The following is a 23,089-nucleotide window of genomic DNA, read 5'->3' on the forward strand; positions in this document are numbered from 1 at the left end:
GCATACTTAAAGTGGAAGTCTGTTCTCAAAATTTGGAATAGGAGATTTGAGTAGCAGCTTAGAATTTCTGCCTTTAAATGGAGATGCTACACTCTATTTCACAACTTACAGCAAAAGTATCAAGTTTTCTTTGAACTGAATTGATTTCCAAAGACTTTTCTATGAGACATAGAAACAAGGAGCAGAAGTAGACATTCAGCCCCTTGACCCAGCTCCACCATTTAATAGAACAGAACAGAGTAAAAATATATTGTCATATGAACTTTTATATGAAAGATACAGTGAAAAGTTGTAAAATTAGCCTTACCAAGGAACAATATATTTATGACCAGTTGTACATAATAATTAGTACTTTAACTGAAAATTCATATTTTCACCTACCCCGATAACTTTTACCCCCTTGCTTACCAAGAATCTATCGACCTCTGTCTTAAAAACAGAAAAATGATTCTGCCTTATCAACTTTGCAAAAAGGGTATTCCAATGATTCATGACCCTTACTGACAAAAGTGTTTGCTTCATCTGCTTTAAATAGACAACCCCTTATTTTAAAACAGTTACATTTAGTTTTGATTTTCCCAACACTTTTAGTTCTAGATTCTCCCTGAAGAGGGAACATCCTCATCACCTCAGGATCTTAAATGTTTCAGTCAAAATCATTTCTTACTTTTCTAAACACCAATGGATACAAGTCTAGCCTCTTCGAACTTTCCTCATAACACAACCTGGCCATTCCAGATACTAGCCTTGAAAACCTTCTCTGAACTGCCTCTAATGCACTTACAACCTTCCACAAATAAAGCAGTCAATATTCTGCACAACACTCCAAATGTTGCCTTACAAATGCCCAGGATAACTGAACAATAACTTTCCTAAATGTGTTTTCAATTATTCTCACAATAAATGATAACATTCTATTAGCTTTTCTAATAACTTGGTGTACCTCCATACTAGCCTTTTGTGATTCTTTCATGAGGACACCAAGATCCCTCTGTATCTCAGAGCTCTCCAATGTGATGATATGGTGGCTTTAAGATGTGTATTTGTTTTTGTTCTTTTTAATGAAGAACGGTTGGCACAGAAGTACTGAGTAGTGTGCTCCAAAGCTAATAATGTAACAGCTGTGAAGATTTAGAGGTTTTTTAAAAAAGTTGGAACAATAGAAGCAGCTTGAACAGGGGTGGGGGAGGGGTCAAGCTCCCACAGAATCAGGATTTTTTTTTACATTTTAGCCCTCAGTAGCAGTTGCTGTGGGAGTCTTGAAGCTGGATGTGGAAGCAGTTTATCATCTCTCTGTCAGCTAAAAGCTGCTAGAATTACATGTGCGACAATCTATTTTACTAAATTTGTCTTTGTCAAGGATGTATTTATAGGATGTTACTATATATCTATAGGATGTTACTATATAATCTATTATTCTGATAGGTTTTTCAACAGAGTTTTTATTCCAATTCTTTCTTTTGTTATATTTTAACTATAGTGTATGAATAAGGTATGTTTTGCTTTAAGACTGGTAGCTTGATTAGTCGAATTGCAGCTGGAATGCAATGTCTGGCACTTGTGCCTCAAAATAAGAAAAAGTTACGGTCTTGGCTATCTTCTTCATATACTTTGAGGGGCTTGGTCTGGTTCTATACAGTCACCATTTAGATATTATACTTTTTTATTCTTCCTGCCAAAATGAACATTTTCACATCTTCCCAAATTATACTCCTATTGCCAGAACTTTGCACATTCATTGAACTTATAACTTATCTCATGTCCTCTTCACAATTTACTTTCCAACCTATCTTTGTCTCATCATTTATATAAATTTTAATAAGTTGAGGTCCCAGCACTGATCTCATTGCACACCAATCTTTACTAAATACTACTTTCCTGGTGATTGTAATTTTCCCAATTTCATTTCTGCCTTCTATTTTCTGATGTTTTGCTGCTCTGGGATGTTACTTGTATCCTCTATTGTAAAGAATGATGTAAAACATCTATTCAATTAATCTTCCATTTCCTTACTTTCCACTGTCAATTTTACATACTCTCATTCCACAGCAGCAACATTTTTTAAAAAGTATTTTTGAAACCCTTTACTGTATGATTCTATATTTTTGGTTAGCTTTATCTTATACTCAGAATATAGAACATTACAGTGCAGTACAGGCCCTTCAGCTGCCAACCTGTGAAACCAATCTAAAGTCCATCTAACCTACACTATTCCATTATCAGCTATATGCTTATCCAATGACTATTTAAATGCCCTTAATGTTGGCAAGTCCACTACTGTTGCAGGCAGGGCATTCCACGCCCTTACTACTCTCTGAGTAAAGAAACCATCTCTAACATCCATCCTATATCTATCATCCCTCAATTTAAAGCATTGTCCTCTCATACTAGTCATCACCATCTGAGGAAAAAGGCTCTCACTGTCCACCCTATCTAATCCTCTGAGCATCTTTTATGCCTCTATTAAGCCACCTCTTGACCTTCTTCTCTCTAATGAAAACAGCCTCAGTCCATCAGCCTTTCCTCATAAGACCCGCCCTCCATACCAGGCAACATCCTGGTAAATTTCCTTTGCACCCTTTCCAATGCTTCCACATCTTTCCTATAATGCGGCGACCAGAACTGTACGCAATATTCCAAGTTTGGCCGCACCAGAATTTGGTACAGCTGCAACATGACCTCGTGGCTCCGAAACTCAATCCCTCTACCAATAAAAGCTAACACACCGTAGGCCTGCATAACAACCTTATCAGTCTGGGTGGCAACTTTCAGGGATCTCTCTGCTCATTCACACTACCAAGAATCTTACCATTAGCCCAGTACTCTGTATTCCTGTTACTCCTTCCAAAGTGAATCACCTCACACTTTTCCACATTAAACTTCATTTGCCACCTCTCAGCCCTGCTCTGCAGCTTATCTATTTCCCTCTGTAACCTGCAACATCCTTCTGCACTGTCCACAACTCCACCAGCTTTAGAGTCATCTGCAAATTTACTAAACCACCCTTCTACGCCCTCATCCAAATCATTTATAAAAATGACCAACAGCAGTAGCCCCAAAACAGATCAATGTGATACACAACTACTAACTGAACTCCAGGATGAACATTTCCCATCAACCACCATCCTCTGTCTTCTTTCAGCTAGCCAATTTCTGATCCAAACTACTCAATCCCATGCCTCCGTATTTTCTGCAATAACCTACCATGGAGAACCTTATCAAATGCTTTATTGAAATCCATATATACCACATCAACCGCTTTGCCCTCATCCACTTGTTTGGTCACCTTCTTAAAGAACTCAATAAGGTTTGTGAGGCACGACCCACCCTTCACAAAGCCATGTTGAGTATCCCTAATTAAATTATTCCTTTCTAGATGACTGTAAATCCTATCTCTTATAATCTTTTCCAAAACTTTGCCCACAACTGAAGTACAGCTCACTGGTCTATAATTATTAGGATTGTCTCTACTCCCCTTCTTAAACAAGGAACAACATTTGCTATCCTCTAGTCTTCTGGCACTACTCCTGTAGACAATGATGCCATAAATATCAAAGCCAAAGGTTCTGCAATCTCCTCCCTGGCTTCCTAGAGAATCTAAGGACAAATCCCATCCGGCCCAGGGGACTTATCCATTTTCACACTTTCCAGAATTGCCAACCCCTCCCTCCTTAGGAACCTCAATCCTGTCTAGTCTAGTAGTCTATATCTCAGTATTCTCCTCAAAATCATTGTCTTTTTCCTGTGGCTTGTGTGGTTGAGTCAGCCTTACGTGACTGCAGCCTGTCAGGTGACAAAAGGTGAAGAAAAATGACCACGGCACAACATGATGGTCTGCAGCAATCTAGAAGACAATTCTGGCAGTGTCTGATTGGTTAAGGGGATATAATGTAGACTTAGTGTGATTGGTTTTGCTAATGTAACGGGGATAGGGCGTGGCCTTTAGAACAACATAAACATAAGAGTACTCTTGCTGTTCGGGCACTTTCGGGGTTGACTTCTCTGATGGCCACAGCTTTTGTTTACAAATAAAGGCTTATCTTGAGGAATTCTCTGCGTCACCTGGTCCTTCCTAAAATGCTATCAACCACAACACCTGACACCAGCCCTCTGATTGCCTGAGCTGCAGAATGGTAAAACACTATAAGTGCTAAGAGCAGCAGAGTGGAAGAAACCTCCAGAGACTGCAGACAGAAAGCATCTATCTCCTTCTCTCATGCGGAGAACTGATAGAAAAACAAGCACAACTTAAATTCTGACATGCAAACAACATGTTCACCTGATCGTTCAACAAATCAAAGAACGACTCTCACCCTACAGACAATAGTATGCTGTTATTTTAAAATCAAAACTGATTGGAAGGAATGTGCAGCAACTCGGCTTCATTGTGAAATAGAGTAAGAAATGGGACCTGTGTGAGAAGGGCAATAACTGCAGCAGGTTAAAAGCTTGTGGCAGAGAGCCTGGTCAACCTATTTCTAACTGTCAGTGTCTAAGTATGATCTCACAGGGAAGCATATAGATGATTGGTGGATATTTCTTCTGGGTCTCTTTAGACTGGTCAAATGATTTAAATGAGGAGACATGATTACAGCAAAGGAGACAGTTAGAAAATTCTCTTTAAAAATAGTTAACATCCAAGTTAATTTATTAAATAGAACAGAGATGATTTGGCAGGCGATATATTGCAGCTGGTATGCGCAAGCTGGAAGATGCCAGCATGATCCATATTAAGCACATTTGCAGCAAGTGTTAGTTGCTCGAGGAACTTCAACTCAAAACTGATGAGCTGCAGTCTAAGCTATGGATGCTGTAACACATAAGAAATGGGCAAGTTATCTGAACACAGTTTCAGAAGAAAATCACATCCCTCAGATTAATTACAGCAAATTTGGTCTATGGAAATTGCCACTATGCATGAGACATGTATTAGGATCCGGAATTTAACAATGGAGGGGTCTCAGCCAATAGGTACAATGTTTTTGCCCCAGTGTAGATGAGGGCATAGACTTGCTGCACAGAAAATGTGCAAAGTGACTATAACATCCTGGTCTAGAGCACCATTTAAGTGGAGGGGAAAGGAGAAATGTAGTCATATTATTATTATTAGTAGTAATAGTAGTAGTGGACAGCATAATTAACAGAATAGCTACTATTCTCTGCAGCAAAGACAGAGAGTTCCAAAGGTTGTGTTGTCTGCCTATTGCCAAGGTTAAAGAATCCTTTCTGGACTGGACAGGAACTTGGAGTCTGAGGGGAAGGATTCAGTTCTAGTGGACCATAAAACCACCACTGACTTGGCAGGACTGAAGTTCTGTTGAGGGATTAGAAGCAACTCAGGGCTAAATTAGAAAACAGAACTACAAAGGTAATAATCTCAGGATTACTATCTGAGTTATGTGTAAATTGGCATGGAGTAACAAGATTAGATAAGTAAACGTATATCTCAAAGATTGATGTGCAAGAAATTATTTCCAATTCATAGGGCACCGGTACCAGTACTAGACAAAAGGAGAGTTTCCATTGTGATGGTCTTTATTTGGACCATGCTGGATCCAATATCCTGGTAAATCATTCAACTGGGATTCTAGCTAAGGTTTTCAACAAATTAATAAAGGGAGGATTCAAACAATAGGATAGTTTAAGAAATCAAAAAGAAATGTGAGAGTAAAGTTGTGTGCTTATAAAGACTAGGAACTCAACAATCAAGGCTATCCAAAGTTCTGGAAAAATAGGCACAAAGGAAAAGGAGATGGGGTAGCATTGTGAATAAGGGTGTATTCATGCAGTGGTGAGTAGTAGTATAGGCTATTATGCAATGATATGGAATCAGTTAAGGTGAAAATAAGGAATATCAAGGGAAAGAAGTCACAGATGATGTTCATCTACAAGTCCCTGAAAAGTCATTTCACTGTCAGACAAAGTACAGATCAGGAAATAATTGAGGTGTGTAAGAAGGGCACTGCAATTGTCATGGGTGATTATAATCTCAATATTGACTGGAAAAATCAGGTGGACAATGGTAACATGGAAGACAAATTTGTGTAGTGCATCAGGGATTGTGCCTAGGACTAGTGAATTGTGCAAAGTACCCAAGAACATGCTGGTAGCAAACACAACATGGTAGAATTTCAAATTCAGTTTCAGGGACAGCAACTTGGGACTCAAATCAATGTCCTCAACTTGAGAGTGAATTTGAAATAAGGGTAATTACAGAGGTATGAAGATACAGTTGTCTCAACTGGGCTAGAAAAACAGACTAAGAGAAAGGTCAGTAGATGAGCAGTCACAGACTTGAGCTGATATTTCATAATGCTCAGCAAATATTTTTTCTGCTCAAGAACAAGGTCTTGATGAAAGGTTAACCACCTGTAGTTAACAAAGGTGCACAGGAGAGTATCCAATCAAAAACTAAGGCATTCAAAGTGGCAAAAACATGTGAAAGGCCAGAGAACAGAATGTTTTTAAGAGTAAGCAGTGGATGACTTAAAAATCTAATTAAAAAGTAGAAATTGATTATGAAAGTAAATTGGCAAGAAATATAAAAACAATCAAGAGCTTCCATGGGTCTTTTCCATGGGTCAAGAAAAAGAATAGTGAAAGCGAGTATGAAGTCCTTGGAGGATGAGTCTTTGGAAATCGATACAAGAGAACAGGGAAATGACAGATAATTTAAATCAATATTTAATGGTGGAGGACATTATAAATATCCCAAATATATCAGATAAGCAATCTATTAATTGAAGGAAACTTTTGTCAGTCTTCATCACAAAGGAAAAATTGTTTGAAAATCTATTGGACTGAAGGCAGACAACTTGCCAGGGTTTTAAAGGCAGTAGCTGGAGAGACAGTGGAAGCATTAGTTGAAATATTCCAGAACTCCCTGGATTCCAGGGATTGGAGAGGCACTAACATGATAGGGAAACACAGTAGGAAACTTCATGCCAGATAGCCTAAAATCTGTTGTTAGGCTAACTGTTAGAAAATATTGTTAGAAAATGCTAGAGTTCATTATTAATGAAGAAATAGCATTACATTGAGCAAAGCTTAACGTATTCAAACAGAGCCAACATGACTTTGTGAAAGGGAAATCACGTTTGACAGATTTGCTAAAGTTCTTTGAGGATATAACAAAGTTGATGAAGGGAAACCAGTCAGTGTAGTGTATCTGGATGTCCAAAATACATTCCATAAGGTTCCAGATAAAAGGTTATTGCACAGATAGGAGCTCATGATGTTGGGAGCAATATTTTAGCAAGGATTGAGGTTGGTTAGCACACAGAAGGCAGAGTCAGGATCATTTTCTTCAGGTTGGAAAGATGTAACCATTATCCAAATTTGCTATCAGTACAAATTAGTGAGAGGGCATAAGAGGGTCTCCAACCCACTCTCAGAGGACCCCTTCACCTACCTCCAACACACCTCATTCACCTGGACACCCCATGCTAGTCTGTTACCGCCCTCAACCTCTTTATTTCCAACAGCTGCACAGCCATTGACCGCCTCAACCTGTCTACCCCCCCTTCCCCACTCCAACCTCTCACCCTCACAACTCACAGCCCTCCACTCCCTCTGCTCCAACCCCAACCTCACCATCAAACCAGCGGACAAAGGGGGTACAGTAGTTGTTTGACAACTAACCTCTACACCGCTGAAGCCAGGCGCCAACTCAAAGACACCTCCTCCTACCGCCCCCTCGAGCATTACCTCACACCCCATCACCAAACCATCATCTCCCACACCATACACAACCTCATCACCATAACTTCCAACCTCATAGTTTGGGAACACTGCACCACCCGGGTTGTACCTCCTACCCAAGATCCACAAGCCTGACTACCCCAGCCGACCCATTATCTCAGCCTGCTCCTGCCCCACCGAATTCATCTGCACCTACCTCGATACTGTCCTATCCCCCTGGTCCAGGAACTCCTCACATACGTTCGGGACACCACCCATACCCTCCACCTCCTCCAAGACTTCCATTTCCCCGTCCTCCAATGCCGCATCTTCACCATGGACATCCAATCCCTCTACACCTCCATCTTCCATGACCAGGGCCTCCAAGCCCTCTGTTTCTTCCTCCCCCGCCGTTCCCACCAGTACCCTTCCACTGACACGCTTATTTGTTGTGGTTCTGTTTGCCAAGCTGGAAATTTTTGTTGCAAACGTTTCGTCCCCTGTCTAGGTGATATCCTCAGTGCTTGGGAGCCTCCTGTGAAGCGCTTCTGTGGTGTTTCCTCCGGCATTTATAGTGGCCTGTCCCTGCCGCTTCCGGTTGTCAGTTTCAGCTGTCCGCTGTAGTGGCCGGTATATTGGGTCCAGGTCTATGTGTTTGTTGATGGAGTTTGTGGATGAGCGCCATGCTTCTAGGAATTCCCTGGCTGTTCTTTGTTTCACTTGCCCTATAATGGTAGTGTTGTCCCAGTCGAAGTCATGTTGCTTGTCGTATGCATGTGTGGCTACTAAGGATAGCTGGTCGTGGCGTTTCAAGGTTAGTTGATGTTCATGGAACATGATGATCCATGAACATCAACTAGCCATGAAACGCCATGACCAGCTATCCTTAGTAGCCACACATGCATACGACAAGCAACATGACTTCGACTGGGGCAACACTACCATTATAGGGCAAGCCAACAAAGAACAGCCAGGGAATTCCTAGAAGCATGGCACTCATCCACAAACTTCATCAACAAACACATAGACCTGGACCCAATATACCGGCCACTACAGTGGACAGCTGAAACTGACAACCGGAAGCGGCAGGGACAGGCCACTATAAATGCCGGAGGAAACACCACAGAAGTGCTTCACAGGAGGCTCCCAAGCACTGAGGATGTCACCTAGACAGGGGACGAAACGTTTGCAACAAAAATTTCCAGCTTGGCGAACAGAACCACAACAACGAGCACCCGAGCTACAAATCTTCACCCAAACTTTGGACACTCTTATTTGTTTGGCTGAACTGGTCCTCACCCTCAACAATTTCTCCTTTGAATCCTCCCACTTCCTCCAGATGAAAGGGATAGCCCTGGGCACCTGCATGGGCCCCAGCTATGCCTGTCTCTTTGTCGGCTACATAGAACAGTCCATCTTCTGGAGTTATACCGGCATCACTCCCCAACTTTTTCTCCGCTACACTGATGACTGCATCAGCGCCACCTTGTGCTCCCATGAGAGGTTGAACAGTTCATCAACTTCACCAACACATTCCACCCCAACCTTACATTCTCTTGGACCATCTCTAATACCTCCCTCCCCTTTCTGGACCTCTCCATCTCCTTCACCGATGGCCGACTCAACACTGACATTTCTTACAAACCCACTGACTCCCACAGCTACCTGGATTATATCTCCTCCCACCCTACCTCCGCAAAAATGCTATCCCATATTCCCAATTCCTCCGCCTCTGCCGCATCTGCTCCCAGGAGGACCAGCTCCACCACAGAACACACCAGATGGTCTCCTTTGTTAAAGACCACAATTTCCCCTCCAACACATCTCATCCATGTCCCGCACCTCCGCCCTCGAACCCCACCCCTCCAACTACAAGGACAGAACACTCCTGGTCCTCACCTTTCACCCCACCAACCTCCACATAAATCGCATCATCCACCGACATTTCCATCATCTCCAAACGGACCTCACCACCAGGGATAGATTTCCCTCTCCACCCTATCTGGTTTCCGCAAAGACCGTTCCCTCCATGATTACTTGGTCAGATCCACACCCCCCAACAACACACCCTCCCCTCTTGGCACCTTCCCCTGCCACCGCAGGAATTGCAAACCCTGCGCCCACATCTCCCCCCTCACCTGCGTCCAAGGATCCAAAGGAGCCTTCCACATTCATCAAAGTTTCATCTGCACTTCTACACGTCATTTATTGTATCAGTTGCTCCCAATACTGTCTCCTCTACATTGGGGAGACCGGGTGCCTTCTCACAGAGCACTTCAGAGAACATCTCTGGGACACCCGCTCCAATCAACTCCACCGCCCTGTGGCCGAACATTTTAACTCCCCCTCCCACTCTGCCGAGGACATGCAGATCCTGGGCCTCCTTCACTGCCACTCCCTTACCACCCGACGCCTGGAGGACGAATGCCTCATCTTCCACCTCGGGACACTTCAACCCCATGGCATCAAATGAACTTCACCAGTTTCCTCATTTCCCTTCCCCCCACCTTACCCCAATTCCAACCTTCCAGCTCAGCACTGTCCTCATGACCTGTCTCACCTGTCAATCTTCCTTACCACCTATCCGCTCCACCCTCCTCTCTGACCTATCACCTTCACCCCCACCTCCATCCACCTACTGCACTCTCAGCTACCTTTTTCCCAGCCCCACCCCCTCCCATTTATACCTCCACCCCCGAGACTCCCAGCCTCATTTCTGATGAAGGGCATTTGCCCGAAACATTGATTGTCCTGCTCCTCAGATGCTGCCTGACCTGCTGTGCTTTTCCAGCACCACTCTAATCTTGACTCTAATCTCCAGTATCTGCAGTAACCACTTTTGTCTCGAGGGCATGTTGTGGTGAGGACTTAAGGAATCTGCAAGGAGATACAGAAAGATTGAGTGAGTAGGCAAAAACCTGGCAAGTGGAGTTGACAGTAGAACAGTGAGAGTCATGCAATTTCGTCAAAGAATCAAAATAATAAATAGAAATTTGGCCTTTATTGCGAGGGAGCTGGAATTTGAAAATATAGAAGTCTCGTTACAACTGAAAAGGGTGGAGTACTGTGTACAGTTTGGTGTCCATATTTAAGAAAGGATACTGTGACATCAAGGGCAATTCAAACGGAATTCACTATGCTGTTTTCTGGGTTGAGGGATTTTCTTATCAAGATTAATGAAACATATCAGGCTTTTATTTATGAGCATTTAAAAGAATGAGAGGTGGTCTTATTAGAACAATTGAGAAGATGTTTCCACTAGTGGGAGAATCTTGAACCTGGGGAACAATTACAGAATAAGAGGATATTTACTTCAAACTCAGATGCGAAGTAATTTAGGGTAGTGTAAAAGCTGTAAGAGTAAAATAGTCAAAAGATACATAAAAGTTAAAAAGGGATTTCTACATTCACAGTAAAACCAATGGAGCAGAATTCTCCAGAAGAAGCTTGAACTTAATAAAGGCCATTATCAGCACAACCTTCGAGAAAGGCATTGGAAATCACAGGAATTTAGCTGGTTAGGAGACAGAATGAGAGATGAGGTAAAACATATAGTGAACAGATTATGAGTAAAGAAAATAGTCAGAAGGAGGTAGACTAGTGGAAGACTAATCAGCCTTTGCTTGGGTGAATAATGATATTTACTGTGACAGGAAACATCTGCTTTTTAATAGAGTTCTATTCTAGACTATGATAGACTGTCCCACGTAGGCTTGAATTAATAGTCATAAATGTTCATTTGGGGGTTTCCTGTGGTTGATCATTAGAAATGACCACAATGGTAGTAAATGTTTGGAATTCTTTTGCCCAGAAATTTGTGGAGGCTAGATTACTGAAAATATTTAGGGGACAAATAATCTTTTGAAATATGGGAGACCTGTATTTGAGATTTTGAAGGACATAGTTTGTCACAGAATCCCTACAGGGTGGAAAGAGGTCATTTGGCCAATCAAGTCTGCACCAAACTCTGAACAGTGCCCACTTGGACCCAGCACTCTACCCTATCACCATAATCCTGCATTTACCAAGGCCAATCAACCTAACCTGCATTTCTTTGGACTCAAATTGCATACATTAGGAGTCCATTCTTATTATTGCTCGTTAAATGTATTACAATTAATAAAATGTTCTTTTGCAGTTACTGAAGAGCTCAATGTGAATTATTTTTGTCCTCAGTTGTAGTCTGAGATGTAAATTGGTCATTCTGGTGGTCTCACTGGGATGTAACACATTTATAGATTTTGTGAGAGCTAGTGGAACATACATGGCACAATTACTGGTGCACTCTTCCCAGTTCAGTTACCTGAAAGAGCAGCACTTAGAAAGCTAGTACTTCCAAATAAACCTGTTGGACTATAACTTAGTGTTGTGTGATTTTTAACTTTGTTCATTCCAGTCCAACACTGGCACCTTCACATCACAGTTAAGTTGTGACGTTGAGAATAAGATAAACCTTAGGCATTTACTAACTATTCACCAAATAGCCAGGTTCTTCTTCTGTAACAGAGCAAGAACTAATTCCCCAAGGCTGAAAATGTTAAAAAAGTAAGAAAAAACAAAGGCCTACCTCTTTCTCTTCCTCCCTCAACTTCTTTAAGCACCAAATCTGAGCAATCATTTGCAAGTCAGTCAAGTGTGAGTCACAATAAATTGGGTTGGTTTCTATGTACTCAACACAAAATGTTGAGGAGCCGGTGCTGGACTGGGATGGACAAAGTTAAAAATCACAACACCAGGTTATGGTCCAATAGGTTTTTTTTTAGAAGCGCTGGCTTTCGGAGTGCTGCTCCTTCATCAGGTAACTGTGGAGCAAGACCATAAGACGCATAATTTATCGCAAAAGATTACAGTGTCATACAACTGAAATGATATATTGAACAGCAACCTAGGTTTGTTCAATATATAATTTCAGTTGCATGACGCTGTAATCTTTTATTATAAATTCTGTGTCTTAAGGTCCTGCTCTACAGCTACCTGATGAAGGAGCAGCGCTCCGAAAGTTCGTGCTTCCAAATAAATCTGTTGGACTATAACCTGGTGTTGTATGACTTTTAACTTAACATAAAAAACCAAGTTGACTCAGTTAGAGAGAACTAGTGTCAGGTGACTCTTTAATTAGCTCGGCCCAACTGTTCTTTCTCTGAAGACTTGCTAAAACCTCACTTCAGGCTGACAATTTTACAACTTAAACAATAGATTTCAGTTGAATATTAACTGCAAACAAAATTAGATTTGTACTAAACGTTCTTACACACCAACTGACAGCATTCAAGTCCTCCTCTATGTACTGCTGATTGCCTGTCTTGAGGTCCTCCTCTACCTTCTCTTTGCGAAAACAAGGCTATGTTTGTTCTCTCAGACAGTTGTAAAATATCCCACAGCACAATGTGAAGTAGACCAAGAGAATTTCCTTCAGGGAACTGTACAATATTTACACCTCAAGCAAAATCAAAAAAACTATTAAACTTTCATTGCAATGCTGTTTGTGAAAGCTTGCTGTGTGCAAATTGGCGGCTACATTTCCGAATTAAAACAGTGACGAAACGTCAAAAACATATGCACTTCACTGGCTGTAAAATTCTTTGAGGCATCTGGTGGTCATAAAAAATGCTATATAAATGCAAGTTTTTCCTTTCCCTTCTTCAAACAGCCTGCTCTTCCTCAAAATTCTTTAATTATGATTTGAAGAATGCTGTGATTTTAAATATATGGACATATATAATACCACCACTAAGTTCGGAAATAGGAAATGTTGGGAGACACAGCAAGTAGAGATACTCAACAATTTTCTAAATCCATTTGAGTTTTGCAAATTCAGTGAAAGTGAGCAGAAATCCAGGCTTGCTTTTGAAAGTAAAAGCCATCACGGTCCCGGAGGGCCAAGGGGTTTTTTTCTTATTAACGACAGAGACGACTGGTGATAAGGTTAACCTGATGTTTACCATGCCTTAGGCAATGAGTGAGGTTGAGAAGGTGAAACCTTCATGATGACCTCAACTTATTGCAGTTTGAAGCAGTATAATTGCATTCTTCACTTGTACATATGTTTAATTTGGAACGAACAAGAGAAAATAACAGCTTGTTTACTCTTGCAAAGGTCTTCATGTTTGGAATCATTGCAAAGCAACATTATTTCATGGTATTTTGCTACTTCTTGAAACATTTTTGAGACTATCTCACAGACAAATTGCTTTAGCAACAAAAAGTTAGAATCATATATGCCTCAGGCACACAATCACAGCACAAATATTCATTACACCATGTCAGGTTAATGAGATCTGTCAACATAAATAAATTATGAAGACAAGCCAGCAAACAGCAAATAGAAAGAATAGTAGACAGGTCTATTTGCAGGAGGGAGGGGTGCTGAGGAGGGGAAAAAGGGCAACTTCTCTACACCTCTTTAAATCTCTCACTTCCTCTACCATATTATTGAATAGCTATTGAGTAAGCGGTTTTCCAAAGACTGGCAATAGGATTCTGTATTAAGAATGTTTTTCAAATGAAAATATAAACATAAAGAATGTAAAAGTTAAAAAAAACTTTCTTCATTTAAGATGGCCACTATCTGAAATAAAAGCTTAATCTGTTTCACATCAAAATTTTACCCTGGGCTTCCTCATTTTTTGAAGAGCCTACTGGTTTTGCAAATTAAAATTAAACTAAATAAAGCACACAATTTTAGCATTGATATTTAACAGAATACGTGTCCTTTTAAAGAGGAGATAATTGTTGATGCAATCCCAATCTCCCCAATACATTAGGAAAATATTTAACTTCTGCGTGAATTATTTTTACTTTTCCTTCATACCTCTTTCCATCTCTCAAGTTCTCAACTTGACTCTAATTCACCATTATGCACAGTTGTTCCTCTGCATCAATTTCAATCCTCAAATCTTGCTAGGTTGAATGAAATAGACTGTTAATCTCATGATTCACTGAGGCCTCAACTGCCCAATTTCTCTCACTGCAACATTTCTACCTCACACTTCAAATACATTAGAGTGTAAGCACAGCTGCATGTTATATTTGCACTGAGGGATTCAAGAAATCTAAGTAATGGGAGATTGTGCATCATTTTTCCTACTCAAGCAAGATTGAAACAATGAATGTTGAAACTGTATAAAATGAGTAAATAAAAAAAACTTAATTCTATAGAAAGTAATTAAATAGGAATTCAAACTTGCATAAGAGACATTCGAAGCAGAATGAGAGCTCCGGCACATTTGATTTGTTCAGTATTTATTACAATAAGTGACAACAATTTGTCACAGCAAATCCATCAGGAAAAAATGGCTTTGGCCTTACACTGGAGGTGAGGAAGGAGTAATTTTGTGATTGTGAAACTTTGTTATCCATCTGAGGGATATTGCCTTCGTTCGCTGGGCCAGAATTTATTGCCCACCCCTTGTGTGACAATACTATGGGTTTAAGAGGTGTATTTAGTCCTTTTTTTTAAAATAAAGAAAGGTTGAGGTCAGAGGTGCTGACCAATCTGCTTCAAAACCCATAAAGTAAACAGCTTGTGAGGCCTTGAGTTTTTCTTGAAGTTGGAAAAGTAGAAGCATCCTGAATGGGTGGGGTCAAGCTCCCACAGAACCAGGATTTTTAGTTTTACTTTTTCAGTAGCACTTGCTGCTGAGATCTTAAAGCAGGTTTTGGAAGCTGCAGTACGTCACTCCCTGCTACACCTTCTCTCGAGTTTTCTCTTGATGTTTATATTCCTGGACTGGATAATTGCTTGTGAGGCAATTTATTGTACAGAGTTTGCTTTTTGCCAACAGAGTGTTTATGGGATATTACTATATTGGAACAGTTACTGTTTAGTAGTTAAATAATGTATTATCTTTTAGTTAAGTTTTTCAATAGAGTTAAATATTCTAATTTCTTCTTTTGTTTGTTATATTTTAACCATAGTGTATGAACAAAGTGTGTTTTGCTTCATATCTGGTAATTTGATCAATTGAATTGCATCTGGAATGCAACACCTTGAATTTACTTTTAAATAAGAAACATTACAACCTAGACTATTTTCTGAAAGCATTTCATTTGTTTTATTCATTTGTGGGTTGCGGGTGTCACTGGTTGGCCAGCATTTATTGCCCATCCCTAGTTGCCCTTGAGAGGGTGGTGGTGAGCTACCTTCTTGAACCTGCTGTATATTGACCCACAATGCAATTAGGGAGGAAATTCTAGGATTTTGACCCAGTGACAGTGAAGGAATGGTGATATGTTTCCAAGTCAGGTTGTGAATGGCTTGGAGGGGAACTTGAAGGTAGTGGTGTTCCCATGTATCTGCTGCCCTTGCCCTTCTACATGGAAGTGACTGTGGTTTGGAAGGTGTAGTCTGAGGATCTTTGATGAATTTCTGCAGTGTATCTTGTAAATAGTACGCATTGCTGTTACTGAGCATTGGTGGTGTAGTGAGTGGATGCTTGGGGATGTAGTGCCAATCATGCTAGCTGTTTTGTCCTGGATGGTATCAAGCTTCTTGAATGTGATTAGGGTTGCACTTATCCAGGCAAATGGAGAATATTTCATCACACTCTTGACTTCTGTCTTGTAGCTGGTGGACAGGCTTTGTGGAGTCAGGAAGTGTATTACTCACTGCAGTATTCCTAGCTGCTGACCTGTTCTTGTAGCCACCGTGTTTGCCAGGTAGATGCCTGTGTTAGAACTGTACTTTAAGAGATTGGCTAGTGGAGCAGCAAGTTCTGGAGCACAAGTTTTCAGGATAATTCCTGAAATATTGTCAGGGCCCATGCCTTTGCAGTGCCTCCAACCATTTCTTGGTATCACATGGAGTGAATCAAATTGGCTGAAGGTTGTCAACTGTGATGCCGGGGACTATGGGAGGAAGCAGAAATGGATCATCCACTCTGCACTTCTGGCTGAAGATAGCTTTGTCTGCTTCAGTCTTATCTTTTGTACAGATGTTTTGGGTCCTTCCATCATTGAGGATGGGGATATTTGTGAAGCCTCCTCCTCTAGTGAGTTTAATTAATTAATACCACCATCTTGTTTCATCATAGAGGATTAATATTTCTATCCTAAAACCTCTCCATGATGGATTTTAGTTGGCCTCTTATTTCATGGCTATGGACTAATTTAAATGGATGAAAGGCGAGTCTTTGATAATAGATTTTTTTAAAATCCAGATGTTTGTCCCAGTCATGGGGAAAATTTTGCAACATGTTTCAGTCACTGTCTTGAGAGTCTTATGATATCTCTAAAGCTAAAGTCTCCTGGGTGTGTAGATGTATATGTATACTGTGGACTTAACTGTTTTGTACCCAAGTTACATGTTACATCTTGAAAAATAAAGACATCAAATTGGAATCTTGGTCCAGCTGTATTTCTATTGGTAGTCCACAACAAGTAAAAAGTTGGATTAATTGTCCATCACTACTTTAGTTGCAATTGTCCTCAAAAGGAGGTTCTCAGGAAATTATGTTTCACATTCATAACATAACTGCTTCTTTTTCAGTAATGGCCCTAACAGTCTCCTAGCACCTTACTGAATGTGTATTAAAGATATTGGTTTGGTTATGTGCTGAGGTGTATTCATCACTTGATGCACACATAGCATGCTTTACAAAACTGAGCGATGAAGACTGAGCCAGTAGAAATTCTTGAGTCTTTTATATTCCTCCATGTCCTGCCATAGAAATTTCATGAACTACCCATAATCACTCTTTATGATACCTGGTTGATACCAATATCTGATGAATAATAATCCACTCTTTATCTGCAGATCTGTCAGGAGGTCTCTACTTGCTCATCAGGATCCTATTTTGAACACAACAGCTCTCTGGAACTAACTTAGCCTCAGTTTAAGTGTTAGTTGATTGCACTAACTTACGCTGGATCTCCTTGTTCAGCACAACTAAAAAATGCTTATTAAACACTTCTTTTTAATTATCCCCACCTTTAAAGACATTTTTGGCTGTCCTAATACCTACTTCTGGTTTCAATTTGACCCTGGTGACTTTAATTAACCACTACTGTGGTCATCGCACACTAAAAAAAATTGGAATTTACTCATGTAATTGTTGGAGCTCTTTAATTTTACACAGACTTTCTGTGATTCTAAATGAAGCTATAACCTTTGTTTTTGCCAAATAAATACCAACGAGTAAGTCAACCCCATCTAGAAGTAATTTGTGAACAATCCGTATTGTCAATGTTCATGACATTAAGTCACATTCTAAGTGCACTCTATACAAGGGAACGGATATACACTCTCCAATAATTAACTAATGAAAAGTCTGGCTTTCAATGCATTCTCTGGAGGAAAGGATCTATCTTTTCTTAACAGAAGAGTTCAAGTGCCTCCTGTATCCTTTAATATAGTTATGGGTTTAGCCATTTCTTTTGAGGAAAAACAGTCACTTTTCCTTTTGACTAAAATCATTACATCTCTCATTTACTTTATGCATTTCTTCTGAATTCACAGCAGTATTCACCTTCGGCCACGTAGATATGCTACAGTTTGAAACATCATGTCTCTTTCTGGAATGATATTTACAAGCTCCAGTTAAGACTCCTGTGTTTTCCATGCAACTTAGAAGTACCCTGAACAAAGATATCCTGCTTTGTTACAATGTAAATACTAAGGCCTTTGATTATTACTTCTACCCTCAGAACCTTTCTTTCCAGGCTGAGGGTTCTTTCAGGGCATTCTCAGCATTTCTTTCTTTGCCCTGGCTATTTGTTTGCTTTCACTTTCCCATCTTCTATCCTTCTTGTGTTTAAATGGGTGCCAGAAAGAAGGTTTATTTAATGAATCTGTGCTTTACCGTCATCAAACTCCTGCCAACCCTTAGGTGTTCAACACAATTTCTAATTATTAGAGGAAATCTTTTTAAATTATTCAAAGAGCATAATTTCCTGTTGTTAAATCCTGCTAACCAGTCAGAAATATTTCCTCCATCTGCAGAAAACTTTAGACATCGCCAATGTAATTTTGGCTTTGTAATGTAATAAATGGATATCTATCCTTTTTGTTTATCTTATTCATTTGTGGGACATTTAACAATTATTATTACTCCTTGTCCAATTTCCTGTTCTTCATGTCAAGCACCATACATGCATTTATCATTAATATCCAAACAATAGCTGTATCAGATGGGCATTTACTCCTCATGCCTGTATCCACTGGTCAAAATTATCCAGCTTTAGCTTTTTAAATTCAATGTAGCTTTGAATAGCTGTTTCCTTATGTTTCAAAACATCTGCCTGTATTCTTCAGGAACTAACTGATATGCACTAAGAATGCCTTTTATTTTGCTTCATATTCCATAGAAACTCTTCAGTAAGTGATGCATAAATCTCATGAGCTCTACCTGCCTACCTGTTCTTTATACATTTTGCTTGTTATAGTCACAAAAAATTCTAATAAGGATATTGAACAAAATTTTGCTTCTGCAAAACCATGTTGACATACTTTCTGTTTTCTAAGATTTTCTAAATAGTCTACTACTACTGTTTCCATTTAAAAAAGGGTCCCATGCATTTTTCCGACGTTAAGCTAACTGGTCAGTAGTTTTCTTGAATAGCGATGTCGCATTTGCAGTTTTCCATTCCGCTGGAATGTTTTCAGAATCAAGGGAATTTTGAAAGTTTGCAGTCAACATATCCACTATCTCTGCAACCGATTCTTTTGAGGGCCTAAGATGCAGGCCATCAACTCTTAGGGACTTATTAGTCTTTAGGCCCATTGCTACTTTCATTTTTTCATGAAAACAATCTAAAATGTAACCTTTGAAAAAAACTGAAATCTTTTACTTGTTTGAAATAGCAAATCCTGTGCATTCACTACAATTATATCCAATAATACAACTGAATTTTAAACAACAGGAGAATGTACAAATTAATGTACTCACTTACCACTTGAGCAGTCTGTTCCTCCCCAGCCAGGTTCACACTGACAGGTATCCGGAGAAACACACCTCCCATGCATGCATTCTTCTGTGCACAGTGCTATAGAAGGATAAATAATGTATTAATATTTGCATAATTTCAAACAGTAACAAATTAATATTTTAGCTATATGAAATATTAAAGAAGACCTCTTACCATCAGTGACCCTTTTAAAAATTAAAACTGCAATTAACCTTATTTTTCAGGTTAGCAATTGTGGTTCTAACAGGATGTGGCAATGCCATCATTGGGTCAAGTAGTTGGGAAGGATACTTTAGATAACAATTTAAGTATGCTGAATGAACATCAGCTGAAATGTCATTAATGCACATTGCTTTACATTGTTTATCCATAGTTTATTTTAATTCCCAGGAGGCGATGGCCTAGTAGTATTGTCACTGGACTAGTAATCCAGAGGGCTAGGTATTGTTTAGGGGATGTGGGTTTGAATCCCACCATGGAAAATGGTGGAATTTAAATTAACTAAAATACATCTGGAAATAAAGTCTAACAATGACTATGCAAACTATTGTCAATTGTTGTAAAAACCCACCTGGTCCCATTGATGTCTTTTAGTGGAGAAAAACTGCCATTCTTACCTGGTCTGGCCTATATAACCATAGCAACACAGCTGACTCTGAACTAATCTCTGAAATGGTCTTACAAGTCAATCATTTCAAGGACACCCAGGATGAGCACTTCCCATGTATAAATGCATTTTTAAAAATCATACTCTAGGGCCTTGAGCTCTGAGTGCTAACTCGTGGAGGTAGATTTTTAGCTTTCAATGGGCATGGAGACAGTTGGCTTAAAAATCTGCATTACCAGCTTGCAGGTCTGTTCCCCAGCTCCAGCCTACCCATGGTCACATTTTCCTGGAAACGGGTGGGGAGTTAGCAATGACCTGCTGTCAAAGACTCCTCAAGCTCCCAAGAGCATCAAGGCATAAGGGGAAAAGGCAGTAACAGACCAAAGTACATAGGTCCAGACAATTCATCGAGCCATTGTCATACAATATAAAAACAGGCCATTTGTCCCACCACATCTATACCAATCACCAAACAACACTAATCCCATCTACCCGCACTAGTCCATGGCCTACTACACCCCTTCATTTTAAGTATTCATCCAGATGCTTCTTCTGTGTTACAGGAATACCTGCCTCCATCATTCTCTCAGGCAGCATGTTCCATATATTTACCACCGTCCAGATGAAATTGTTTTTCTCAGATCTCTTCTAAGTCACTTGCTGCTCACTTTAAACTTATGCCCACTAGTGAAAGACATGGCTGCCATGTGGAAGAGATTTTCAGGGGTTCCCTTTGCTTGCCTAGGTTCAGATGTAGTCGCGGGCTATTCAATGAAATGACTTCTCTCCACAGTTGTGGCCCAGTTGCTGAATCTGGGTGAATTTTAGATTTTAAGATGTTGGAGACATTATGCCTCAATTTTGTGGTGCTCTCTCCCTCAACCTTGAATGGAAGCCATCTGCTGTTTCAGAGGGCCCAGCCAATGTCTTTAATTAGTGAGCAAGCCCATTCTTTGGGAATTAATTGGCCAACTCAATGAAATCACAGATTAGTGACTGTTACCTAGGTAATGCAGACTTCAGGCCCCCACTTGAGCTTGTCTGTAGGGTACTGAGGCCCGTAGCCAAAGTCCTTCCCCTCTATTTTATTTTGTTTATTCAATTTTCTTTTTTGTGAAAGCAGACTGATAACTTCAGATGCTGTATACAGCTTTTATGCTGGACTTCTAAAATCCAAATGAAATGTTTGAATAACTTTAAAAGATTTGTAATTTAAACTGTATGTAATATTAGCTTTTCTTTTAATTTTTTGGAATTTAATGTACATTCATAGCCAATTTGCCCTGAAATTGTCATAAGTACTTGCATCAATGACATCGATTCAAATCCATTTTTTTGAAGGATGTTGATGAAATGGCAATTTGAACTCAAATAAACTGCCAACTGCTGTGGAAAACACATGACAGAAAACAGAAGGAAGGATCATAAATTTGTAAGAATGGCAAAATACTGCAGCTGTTGTAAAACTGAAACAAACACACAAAGTGCTGGAGAAACTTAAGAGGTCTGGTAGCATTTGCATTCTCACTGCAGTGAGAAATGTTCAAAAAACTTGTCACATCTCAATGTAGCCAAGAAAACATAAGGTTCGCCTATCTGGATCATGTTCTAAAGGGAGGGAAATGTACCATCCTTACCTGGTCTGATCTACATGTGATACCAGATCTACAGCAACGTGGTTGATTTTAAACTGCTCTCTGAAATGACCTCGAAAGCCACTCAGTTTAAGGGCTATTAGGGGTGAACAAGAAATGCTGGCCTGCTCAGCAATCCTCACATCCCAGGAAAAATATAAAAACTTTTAAAAATAGTCATTATGATGGTAGCAAACATCTATAACATTGGACTAATGAATGCTGTTGATAATCACTCTCTCAATCATGGAGCAGTGAAGAGAGAAGCAGAGTTAACATACTTGATCTGATAGGATTCTTCATGAGTCATAACTGTTTCTCTCTTCATAGAGACTGCCAGACCTGTTGAATTTCTCCAGCACTTTCTGTTTTTACTACAGAGAACACAGATCTATTAAAGCCTATAATCAGGTGAAATAACTGCACAGAGGTCAGTGTCTGTCACCAAGTCACCCTTTATTTATGTGTACAGTACATGGGCTTTAACCAGCCAGCTCAAAACAAGTCCCTAGACTAAGGAAAACTTTTGAACTTCTTGTTTTTATTATTTTTTTGTCTTTTCTTCTGGGTGGTTGCATTGCCTGAAACACTATTTACACTGTCTCCCACCCATTTTCCTCCTCTAACCAAAAAACCTTTTGTGTGCCGCACTGGTAAGGTAACTAGTTTTATAAAAATTCTTTCTTTTTCTACAGTCTCTTTGGGAATTTAGAATAGTGGGAATGGTGGTTAGGGCAGTTGAGTGTTCCTCCTGCAGAATGTGGAAAGTTAAGGGTCACCACTAGTGTCCCTGCTGATTTCCTCTGCAGGAAGTGCACCCAACTCCAGCTCCTCGAAAAAGGCGTTAGGGAACTGGAGCTAACCTGGCTGAACTTTGGATCAATCAGGAGGCGGAGGGGGTTGTTGAGAGGAGTTACAGGGAGGTAGTCACAACTCAGGTGCAAGAAAAAGGCAGATGGGTTACAGTCAGGGGACAGAAAGGGAAATGGCAGGCAGTGCAGAGAACCCCTGTCACCGTTCCTCTCAATAACAAGTGTACTATTTTGGATGTTGTTGAAGGGGACGACTTACCAGGGGTAAGCCATGGAGTACAGGCCTCTGTCACAGAGTCTGTCCCTTCAGAAGGGAAGAGGGGAGATGAGCAGAACGTTAGTCATTGGGGACTCCATATTTACGTGACATAAAGAGGTTCTCTGGGAACGAGACAGACTCATGGTTGTTGTATTGCCTCCCAGGTGCCTGGGTTCATGATGTCTCAGATCGT

The 23,089-nt window shown here is 40.2% G+C and overlaps 1 protein-coding gene across 3 annotated transcripts in view; it reads right to left on the reverse strand.

The window, feature by feature from the left end:
- megf11 (multiple EGF-like-domains 11) overlaps positions 1-23,089 on the reverse strand; it is a 485,761-nt gene that overhangs the window by 295,167 nt on the left and 167,505 nt on the right. For all 3 annotated transcript variants that reach the window (XM_087981455.1, XM_087981454.1, XM_087981453.1), the window contains exon 6: positions 19,570-19,662. In XM_087981455.1, the coding sequence (XP_087837581.1) occupies positions 19,570-19,662 (93 nt within the window). The remainder of the gene's footprint in view (positions 1-19,569; positions 19,663-23,089) is intronic.

Source organism: Chiloscyllium plagiosum, unplaced genomic scaffold, assembly GCF_037043375.1.
Source record: "Chiloscyllium plagiosum isolate Xiang-an unplaced genomic scaffold, Cpla_swu_hap1 HiC_scaffold_39, whole genome shotgun sequence".
Classification (NCBI taxonomy): domain Eukaryota; kingdom Metazoa; phylum Chordata; class Chondrichthyes; order Orectolobiformes; family Hemiscylliidae; genus Chiloscyllium; species Chiloscyllium plagiosum.